This window comes from Otolemur garnettii, unplaced genomic scaffold (assembly GCF_000181295.1).
Source record: "Otolemur garnettii isolate 467f Iridium unplaced genomic scaffold, OtoGar3 scaffold00004, whole genome shotgun sequence".
NCBI lineage: Eukaryota > Metazoa > Chordata > Mammalia > Primates > Galagidae > Otolemur > Otolemur garnettii.
In genome coordinates this window covers 31,707,560-31,718,920 of record NW_003852399.1, presented here as the reverse complement: position 1 = coordinate 31,718,920, position 11,361 = coordinate 31,707,560, and the positions used below count along the sequence as shown (strand labels likewise).

Sequence of the window (11,361 nt, the reverse complement as noted above, 5' to 3'; positions counted from 1 at the left end):
AAAAAATAAAGGCTCAGCACCTATAGCTCAGTGGTTAGGGTGCCAGCCACATACACCAGAGCTGGCGGGTTTGAACCCAGCCTGGGCCTGCCAAACAACAATGACAACTACAACAAAAAAATAGCCAGGCACCATGGCAGGTGCCTGTAGTCCCAGCTACTTGGGAGGCTAAGGCTACAGAATCACTTAAGCCCAAGAGTTTTAGGTTGCTATGAGCTATGATGTCATGGCACTCCTTTGAGGGTGACAAAATGATACTCTGTCTCAAAAGAAATTTTAAAAATAATAATAAATAATAAATTAAAATATATTGAGTATACACTGTATAACTTCATACAGTGAGAACAATAAAGTATAGTATTTTATGTTCTGGTACCATCAACTAATCCTTTTTTAGTTAATTATGTAAATTTTTCTCTCTTCTAATACATATTATTTATTTCTTAACTGGTACTCTTTTATTATCACTACAGCAAATTAATACTTTATTTTTAGAGTAATATTGGCACAGCCTCAAATAACTTTTTTTTTTTTTTTAATAAGTTCACCTGCCAACAGGAAAACAAAAGGAACTACTGCCCAGCATTGGGGGAAATTCATCAAATTTGACTACCAGCATCTAATTTCTTCTCTTTAATCAAAAAGTATTATTAATACTAATTGAGAAGAGAAAAACCTGACATGTTTTTATTAATACCTGGCAGAGGCACAGGATCATCTTCATCATCATCAGGTGGGGGGGGTCCTGGAGGAGTTCTAGGTCCCCTTGGCTGTGGTCTTGGAGGGCTTCCATTAAACTGATCTTCTTTTTCCCCATCAGCTAGAGTTTTATTAGAAACAGAGAAAGAACTTTCAAATACAGTTCACCCTCAAACAACACAAGTTTGAACTAGGTGGGTCCCTTTATGTTTGAAATACTCAGAATGAAATACACTATTCACAGGACGTGAAACCCACATGTAATACACAGGGCCAAATTTTCCTACAAGCAGGTTTCTCAAGGCAGACTTCAGGATGACTATATTAAAGTATAGGGATATGCTTTTCATCATTTGAAATGTTCATCTTCATTATTTACTGATTATTATTTTCCTTTCTATTGTATTAATACATATTTTGTTAAATAATCTATATTTTAGAATTTCTGACTTTGCACATAGTAAAATGTGTAAACGCTTAGCCATAATCATAGAGAAATGAAGACTAATTGTTGTGGAAAAAAGGAATGTAAATTTGTATAGCTAAAAACTAGAAACTACCCAAATGTCCTTCAGAAAATGATCAATAAACTTCAGAAAGTGATCGATAACTTTCCTTCAGAAAGATAAACTCTTTTACAATAAACTTCTTTTACATATGAAAGTTTTACATTCATACTATTAATATGATTCAGCAATAAAAAGAATAAACTATTGATAAGCAAAACAAAGTGGATGAAATCTCAAGGAAATTATGTTGAATGAAAAAAGTTAATCTTGGGTAGTGCCTATGGCTCAAAGGAGTAGGGTGGTGGCCCCATATACTGGAGGCCGGTTCAAACCCAGTATTTGGGCTCGGCGCCTGTGGCTCAAGCGGCTAAGGCGCCAGCCACATACACCTAAGGTGGCGGGTTCGAATCCCCAGCCCGGCCCCGCCAAACAACAATGGCTACAACCAAAAAATGGCCGGGCGTTGTGGCGGGTGCCTGTAGTCCCAGCTACTTGGGAGGCGGAGGCAGGAGACTCGCTTGAGCCCAGGAGTTGGAGGTTGCTGTGAGCTGTGATGCCACAGCACTCTACCCAGGGGGACAGCTTGAGGCTCCATCTCAAAAAAAAAAAAAAAAACCCCAGTTTTTGGCCGGTTCAAACCCAGCCCCAAGCCAAAAATGCAAAAAAAAAAAAAAGTTAATCTCAGAAAGATACAGCATACCATTTATGTAACTTTTGTAAAATAATTACAGAGATGGTAAAGAGATTAGTGGTTGCCAAAGATTAGAGATGAGTAAGATAAAGGGGTTAACATTAGGAAATTTGATGGAAATGATGCAAAATACTGAAGCATTTTGATTATGGTGGTGGTTACGTAAGGCTACACATGACATAAAAAAGCACCAAGCTTGATACACACACACACACATCTCTAACTGATGAAATCTAAACAAGCTCTACAGATTACACCAATGCCAATTTTCTAGTTTTGATAATGCACTACACAGCTATAAAAGATGTTAACATTGGGGGAAGCTGAAAAGCACACAGGACTTCCCTATATATTTCTTTGCAACCGTCTATGACTTCTATAATTACGCCAAAGTAAAAAGTTAAGTAAGCTGAACAAAATATAAAGTTGCCACTATACATGTCAAGTACTATGATAAGACAAAAATAACAAATATAAGTAAATATACTCTCTGCCCACAAGGAGCTCAATCCAGTAAAAAAGACAAACACAGAAGAAGGAAGAACTAAAAGAAAAATAAAAGTGAAAGACTAACTATGCTTAGCAGGTAAGATATAAGAAAAAATATAAAAGTGTTGTGTGTGACTATCATTAGAGAAAAAGAGCTCATACCACACTCCAGATTAACAGAAATAAAGTTCTTGTATGTACTCACAAAATGCTAGCTGTAAAGTAATTTTTCCCTAATGACCTCAATTATAATTTCAAAATGTAATCCTGGGCTGGGTGCCAGCCACATACACGTAGGCTGGTGGGTTTGAGCCCAGCCTGGGCCTGCTAAACAACGACAACTGCAACCAAAAAATAGCCAGGCACTGGGGCAGGCACCTGTAGTCCCAGCTACTCAGGAGGGTGAGGCAAGAGAATCGCTTAAGCCCAAGTGTTTGACGTTGCTGTGAGCCACAGAACTCTACCGAGGGTGACATAGTGAGACTCTGTCTCAAAACAAACAAAAAAACAACTGTAACCATGAATTTCAATTTCTCTTTTTTTGGACACAGAGCCTCAAGCTATTGTCCTGGGTAGAATGCCATGGCATCACAGCTCACAGCAACCTCCAACTCCTGGGCTCAAGTATTCTCCTGCCTCTGCCTCCCAAGTAGCTGGGACTACAGGTGCCCTCCACAACGCCCGGTTACTTTTTGGTTGCAGCCGTCACTGGTGGGATTCAAACCCACCAGCTCAGGGGTATGTGGCTGGCGCCTTAGCTGCTTGAGCCACAGGCACAGAGCCAGTAACCCTGAATTTCCACTCATTAATTTATTTACTCATTCACTCACAGAGACACAGACAGTCTCACTACACACTGCCTAGACTAGACTCAAACTCCTAGCCGGAACTACAAGTGTGTGACACTGTACCTGGCTCTGTATCTCCTTATTTTGACTCCTTACAATGATTAATGAAGTGAGGAGAAAAGACCCTTGGGAACATAAGCGTAGCTGCCTACCTCATAGAAAGAAAGCCACTAAACTAAAGTGTATAAAAGTTCTATTTTTCTTGGTTTTAGATAATGAACAAAAAGTTCTCAAATGTAGAGAAAAAATCTTCATTAAGATTTATTTACACATCTTAAAAATCTGGGCGGGGCACTGTGGCTCACACCATTAATCTTAGCATTCTGGGAGGCCAAGGAGGGTGGATTGCTTGAGCTCAGGAGTTCAAGAACAGGCTGAGCAAGAGTGAGACCCTGACTCTACTAAAAATAGAAAAACTAGCCAGGCGTGATGGTGGGCACTTGTAGTCCCAGCTACTGGGGAGGCAAGAGGAACACTTGAGCCCAGGGGTTTTCGGTTGCTGTGAGCTATGACGCCATAGCACTCCCACCTGGGGCAACCAAGTGAGACTGTCTCAAAAAAAAAAAAAAAAAATTTAAAATGCATTCTTGAAAAACACTGCCATTTATGGCTCGGTGCCTGTGGCTCAAGTGGCTAAGGCGCCAGCCACATACACCTGAGCTGGTGGGTTCAAATCTAGCCTGGGCCCACCAAACAACAATGATGGCTGCAACCAAAAAACTGCTGGGCATTGCAGCGGGCGCCTGTGGTCCCAGCTACTTGGGAGGCAGAGGCAAAAGACTCACTTGAACCTAGGAGTTGGAGGCTACTGTAAGCTGTGATGCCATGGCACTCTACCCAGGGTGACAGCTTGAGGCTCTGTCTCAAAAAAAAAAAAACCCACTGCCATTTACTAAGTACTTACTCCAAGAATACTTCTCACCCATTCTTCAATTAGTTTAGAGATAATTTTGAGAATAAACCATGAATAGCCACTGAATTATATTGTCATTAACATATTTAATCTCCTCAGATCAATTTTATCTATCTATTTATTTATTTATTTAGAGACAGAATCTCACTTTGTAGTGCCGTGGTGTCATAGCTCTCCCAACAACCTCAAACTCTTGGGCTCAAGCAATCATTCTATATCAGCCTCCTGAGTAGCTGGGACTACAGGTGCCTGCCACAACAACCTGCTATTTTCAGAGATGGGGTCTTGCATTTCCTCAGGCTGGTCTTGAGCCTGTGAGTTCAGGTAATCCACCCTTCTTGGCCTCCCAGAGTGCTAGGATTACAGGCATGAGCCACCCGTACCCGGCTCCTCAGGTCAATTTTAAAAGCTCTCTAGGAAAGTAGAGCAAGAAAATAAATTATAAATACTTCAACATAAAAAAAATTAGTATAGGGGCTCGGTGCCTGTGGCTCAAGTGGCTAAGGCGCCAGCCACATACACCTAAGGTGGCGGGTTCAAATCCAGCCTGGGCCCGCCAAACAACAATGACAGCTGCAACCAAAAAATAGCTAGGAGTTGTGGCGGGCACCTGTGGTCCCAGCTACTTGGGAGGCTGAGGCAGGAGACTCACTTGAGCCCAGGAGTTGGAGGTTGCTATGAGCTCTGATGCCATGGCACTCTACTCAGGGTGACAGCTTGAGGCTCTGTGTCAAAAAAAAAAAAAAAATTATTATAGGAAAGAAAAGGAGACTGACACATACCTTGTCAAGTCTTAAGTTCAAAAGGTAGAAGAGTTCCTTGAATTACCTTTTCTTAATACACTGGACATAAGTTTCACTGGCCAAAGCAAATTTAAAATTCTCACCATGTTTTGTATTCCTTTTCAAACTTGGCTGTGGCTGGGGAGGCGGTGGTGGTGGAGGTGGCGGTGGTGGAGAGTCTTTGTCATGACTTATCACTCTGTCCACTGATCCATATATTGCCAGTGTCAGACAGTTATACCAGCCTCTTAGCACCAGACCATCAGTATTCACCTGGTGTGTAGGGGAGAAAAAGTCTTTCAAATTAATATTTTAATATGCCAGAAGTCAACTGTTATCAAATTAGTTTGTGGCTCAACTGAAGTCTTTAAAAGTATTCTGAAAATGCAAGGTTCAAATCTGTGACATATTCCAAGAGACACAGCTTTTATATGGTTCTCCATAACTACCAGAACTAAACCTGTTCTAAGACTGTATACATCTCCCCAGTCCTCTAAGTTTACACAGGTTCCCAAAAGAAGAAAAATGAGAATAAAATTAGGTGGGAGTTATTGCTAATTAATAAATTAAACCTCAATTGCTACAGGGATTGTGGAAAGAGCAAAAGCAACCACTCTCAAGAAAGATAAAGTTCATAAAACTGCATAGCATTCTTCTTACATGCTCAAATCATATATGCAGGTATATTTTATATACCCACACTGTACTTAAAAAAGAGCCCAGAGGCATTAAATAAATTTCTTTTACAAAGCAACTTTCTCTTAAAAAAATCAAAAACTTTGCCAATGCCATTAAACACAGGTATTTCCTTATAAAATAAAAATAATTTTTGTGCTTTTCAAAGCTAATCTACCTTAACAGCTACATATTCACAACTATGAGAGTTAGAAAAAATAATCTTATTTCCTTTTAATAAATAAGAAAATCAAGAGTATCTGAAGAAGAACCTGCTCAAGAAACCAAGTCCCTGACTTCGAGTTCTGTTTCTACTCCACTGTACTGGGTAAAGATGAAGCTATAAGTGTTACTGGAGCCCCTTCTAGTGGTACAATAAGGCAGCAAGAATTCAATATTCTCTTTGACAGACTATACGGGTAAACTGGCGACCAAAGGAAGGCCTCAAAGGTATATTCAGAGATAGACAGACTCTCAACAGAAATCCCTTTGGAAGGAAGATAAAGAAATAACAATGACAATTTTTACTCTAAACAGGATGCAAAAGATTAGATATCCATGCCCATCCTCAAAATCAAACAGCAAACTATTTAGTCCCATACTAAATCACCATTATTTTTGCATTTCAGATCTTCCATTAGATCAGCGGTTCTCAACCTGTGGGTCATGACCCACAGGAATTGTATTAAAGGGCCATGGCATTAGGAAGGTTGAGAACCACTGCATTAGACACTTCTAGAATGACACTTGCTATATCAAGAAAAATGGCATACTCCTGACAAGAAAGGAGGAATATGAACATGTATTTTTAAAGAAAACTTAAATAAGGCACAATAATGTCTAAAAACAATTTGCCTGCCTGTCACCTTCTCAATTATCTTGATGAACGAAGAAAAAACATAAATGCTCCATCTTTCTAACTCAAGTTTCTTATTAGGGGAAGAAAGAGCTTTATAGATAAAGAACGACATTACACTGTCTTTACTCCATCAGCTTCAGCAAGAGAAATCAGACAAGAAATTATGACTTTCTGCAGCAGCAAAATCAAATAAATTTATATTCTGCATTACTAATTTATTTATCCAAACCTCTGAAGGAAGATAAGAACAAACAACAATTGAAAACTAGCTTCCACAATTACCTTTGAGTTGGGTCTAAAGATGATAGAAGTATTCTCATCATATTCCAGGCTGCCAAAAGAGTAGGAATAAATACACAGGCTCAAACACTGAATGTCACAAATAATGAAGAAATCTTTCTTGCTTCAAATATTTCCATGTAATCAAACGTTACATTTTTGTTTTGATTTAATGAATCACAAAGCTTGGGTTCAATTTACTACCCCCAAAAGGTTATCAAGAAAAAAGAATAAATCAATCACTAAGATTCCAAACTGGTTTGGGCTGCGTACAGATATTGTTTTTTTAAAAGCACCCTAGCTAAATGCAAGTAGTGTAACCTGGTTCTTTGTACTCTCAACAATTCCCCAACAACAAAAAAAAAGGCACCTTAGCTAATTCTAATGTATAGCCAAGGTAGAGAACCACTGTATTACAGTTATACAAAAATGGAGACTACAACCAAAATGTAAGAAAAGAATTTAGTTTCATCAAGTAGGTATTAGCAATACCCTAAAATATTAAAATCTTATCTTTTGATTATCTACATTTCCCTTCATGTAAAAAGGGTTAAATTATGAATATAATATAATAATAAATGAGAGAAGGATCAATAAAAGAATGATGTCCAAGAAACTGTTAATTCCTGACAGGGATAGGTATTTTTCCACTTTTATGGTAACTTAACATTTTTTATTTTATTAATGACTTCTAAGTAAATCCATTTAATGGTCAATTTGTTGGCAGATATAACAACAGTTTCATTAATAATAATGAAAATTATTATTAATAATAGCTAGCATGTATTAAACAATTCAAAAACAGAGTATTAACAAAATTCTAATTTTACAAAATGTGCTACAGAATTTTAAATTACAAAGTAGTATAACATAAAAGGCACATAAAACATTAGTTCACAGCCAGGCATAGTGGCTCACCCCTGTAATCCCAGCACTATGTGAGGCCGCAGAGGGTGTACTGCTTAAGCTCAAGAGTTTGAGATAGTCCCAGCTACTGGGAGGCTGAGGCAAGAGAATCACTTAAGCCCAAGAGTCTGAGGTTACTGTGAGCTGTGATGCCACTGCACTTACTAAGGACGACAAAGTGAGACTGTCTCAAAAAAAAAATTTTTAGTTCACTATGTGCTTTTTATTTATTTTTTATTTTTGAGAAAGAGTCTTACTCTGTCACCCAGTAGAGTACAGTGGCATCATTATAGCTCATTACAACTTCAAACTCCTGGGCTCAAGCAATCCTCCTGCCTCAGCCTCCCAAGAAGCTAGTAAACACCAGCTAATTTTTCTATTTTCAGTAGAGACAGGGTTTCATTTTTGCTCAGACTGGTATCAAACTCCTGAGAGTTTCCTATCTCAACCTCTCAGAGTACTAGGTTTACAGGCATGAGTTGATATGCCTGGCCTGTGTTTACATATTTTTTTTCAAGAATAAAAAGCAATCTTTTCCAAATTAGAAAATTACTATTAAATCGCAAGAAAGCATCATGTGTATAAGAAATACATGCTTAGTAAAACGCAAACAAAAGATGGCCAATGTTTTACACGTTTAAAATTTTATTTTGTAAATATACTGAATAAGTAATTAGGAGTTTGACATTTCTTTAATATTGCCTCGATAAAATTAAACCCTGTATTCTTGGGTCAGCCAGCAGATACATCCTTTTGTTCCACCTTAAAGAATAAAAAGGTTTTGCCTACTAACTCATAAGTTAATGGTGAAAATATCTAGCAGGTACGTACCTTCCCAACCTATCGAAAACTGGGGCACTTGGTTTGCTTACATTGTTGAAGAATAAGTCTAATTGAAATGTGTGTGGAGATGTCTCCCTGTGAATGAAACAAAGTTAAATATCAGTCTTTGTAACAACCAGTCCCTAAATTAAGATAAAAAACAAGTACAAAGTTAAAAGCAATTCTAGAATTAGAATATAATGTTCCTGAGAGTTAAATAACAAAAATAGTTTTAGCTATATTTAGCTATATTTTATGTAATTTTATTCACATCCAATTCTCAACTACACAACTATTATTAAAAATAAAATTTTAATCAATTATCTTTCATCTGCTACTTGGTATCTATCTTAAATATAATTCAAATATTTAATGTATTTTAAAGGCAAATGCTAATTGTTGATACCTAATTGTATAATTCTTTATATCTCTGTTCCTTTTCATTAGCAAAAAGGAATCAGAGGCTAACTGACTTTTAAATTATTTTTTTTAAGACAGGATCTCACTCTGTTGCTCAGGCTGGAGTGCAATGGATAAATCAGGTTCACTGTACCCTCAGGCTTCTGAACCCAAGTGATCCTGACTCAGCCTCCCAAACAGCTAGAACTAAAGACAAGCACCATCATGTACACCTAATTTTTTTAAGAAAAAATTTTTATAGAGATGGGGGTCTCACAATGTTGCTCAGGTTGGTCCTGAACTCTTAGACACAAGCAATTCTTCCACCTCAGCCTCCCAAAGCACTGGGATTATAGGCATAAGCTACCATGCCCAGCCTAAAATTGTACATTATAATGGCAATTTGATATCAACTTAATCCACCTTAATATAAGACTAAAATATAATAATAATCTTAGAATCAGAGCCTTAAATTGTGACTTAAAGCCTAAACTGTAATTTGTATAGTAGCAATTTACACAAATATTTTAAGCTTTTAAAAGTAGATTATATAGTTAAAATTAAATCCTATTTAGGTTAGGCGAGGTGGCTTACACCTATAATCCTAGCACTCTGGGAGGCTGGGGCAGGAGGATCACTTGAGCTCAGGAGTCTGAGACCAGCTTGAACAAGAGTGAGACTTTATCTTTACTAAATATAGAAAAAACTAGCCAGGTATTACAGGTATGTGCCTATATAATCCAGCTACTTGGGAGGGGAGGCTAAGGAAAGAGGATTGCCAGAACCCAGGAGTTTGAAGTTGCTGTAAGCTAGGCTGAATCCATGACATTTTAGCACTCTAGCCTGGGTAACAGAATGAGACTCTCTTTAAAAAAATAATAAATAAAGGCGGTGCCCCTGGCTCAGTGGGTAGGGCACAGGCCCTAGACCCTGAGGGTGGCAGGTTCAGCTAAAAAATATATATATAAAAAATTAAATCCTATTTCATTTTCCTTAGACTAAAATTTTGCTACACTTTATATCATAGCACCTAAGAATTCCTTAGGCTCAACTAAAATCTTGGCTTTAAACACTACATGCTTTGTTCTCGTTCATTTAAATAAAAATCCAAATGGTAAAAAGTATAATGTACAGGCCAGATGTGGTGGCTCTCTAGCACTCTGCGAGGCCATGGCAGGTGGATTGCCCTGAGCTCAGACATTTGGGACCAGCCAGAGCCAGAGTGAGACCCCATCCCTACTAAAAAAAAAAAAAAAAAAAATAGCAAGGCAATGTGGCAGTGCCTGTAGTCCCAGCTAAGAGTTGGAGGTTGCTGTAAGCTATGATGGCACAGCACTCTACCGAGGGCCACAAAGTAAGACTCTGTCTCAATAAAAAAAATAAATAAATAAGCTCTCTTTCCTTAGCTGCCACCAACGTGCTCGGTTCTTCCCAGGAAGCTAAAGCCACATTGGGGTGAGGCCCTCACTTCATCCAGCGACTAACACTACCACCCACCCCCCATCTCAGTACTGGCTTGTGCCAGAGCCTCAGTCTCCCAGCTCACTTGCATTTATTCGGCCCTCATTTTGCATAACAATGAGGTGACTGCCACGGAGGATAAGATCAGTGCCCTCAATAAAGCAGCTGGTGTAAATGTTGAACCTTTTTGGCCTGGCTTGTTTGCAAAGGCCCTGGCCAATGTCAACATTGGGAGCCTCATCTGCAATGCAGGGGCTGGTGGACCTGCACCAGCAGGAGGTCCTGCCCCCTCCACTGCTGCTGCCCCAGCTGAGGAGAAGAAAGTGGAAGTAAAGAAAGAAGAATCTGAGGAATCTGATGACACAAGTTTTGGTCTTTTTGACTAAATCTCTTTTGTAACGTGCTCAATAAAATGTTGAATTCTGGGCTCAGCACTGTAGCTCAAGTGGCTAAAGTGCCAGCCTCATACACGAGAGCTGGCAGGTTTATATCCAGCCCAGGCCTGCCAAACAACAATGACAGCTACAACCAAAAAATGGCCAGGTGTTGTGGCAGGCACCTGTAGTCCCAGCTACTTGGGAAGCTGAGGTAAGAGAATTGCTTAAGCCCAGGAGCTAGAGGTTGGTGTGAGCTGTGATGCCAGGGCACTCTACCCAGGGCAACAGCTTGAGGCTCTGTCTCAAAAAAAAAAAAAAAAAGCATAATGTCCAGAGTAATATCAAAAATATTCCTTCATGCACTTTACACATGACAGAAGTACAAAAGGTACAATCATTCTGAAAGGCAATGTAGCAATAAAATTTAGGTGAATAAAAAAAAGTTTACATCATGCTATAATTTGAATATATCCCTCAAATGTAAAAGTTGGAAACTTAATGCTCAATACAGCAGTATTGGGAGGTGGGGCCTTAATAAGAGGTGATTAGATCATGAGGATGCTCTGCCCTCATGAATGGACTGATGTTATCTGAGCAATGGGTTAGTTAGTGGGTTAGTGAGTGTGACTATGCTTGTTTTTTTTTTTTTTTT

General features: G+C 38.7%; 1 protein-coding gene across 1 annotated transcript in view; it reads right to left on the bottom strand.

The window, feature by feature from the left end:
• The window catches only part of VIRMA (vir like m6A methyltransferase associated), a 91,258-nt gene that overhangs the window by 61,069 nt on the left and 18,828 nt on the right, over positions 1-11,361 (bottom strand). Inside the window, exons 2-5 of the mRNA XM_023518261.1 lie at positions 8,482-8,568; positions 6,748-6,796; positions 5,036-5,204; positions 698-820 (exon numbers count right to left, since the gene is read on the bottom strand). Of these exons, the coding sequence (XP_023374029.1) occupies positions 698-820; positions 5,036-5,204; positions 6,748-6,796; positions 8,482-8,568 (428 nt within the window). The remainder of the gene's footprint in view (positions 1-697; positions 821-5,035; positions 5,205-6,747; positions 6,797-8,481; positions 8,569-11,361) is intronic.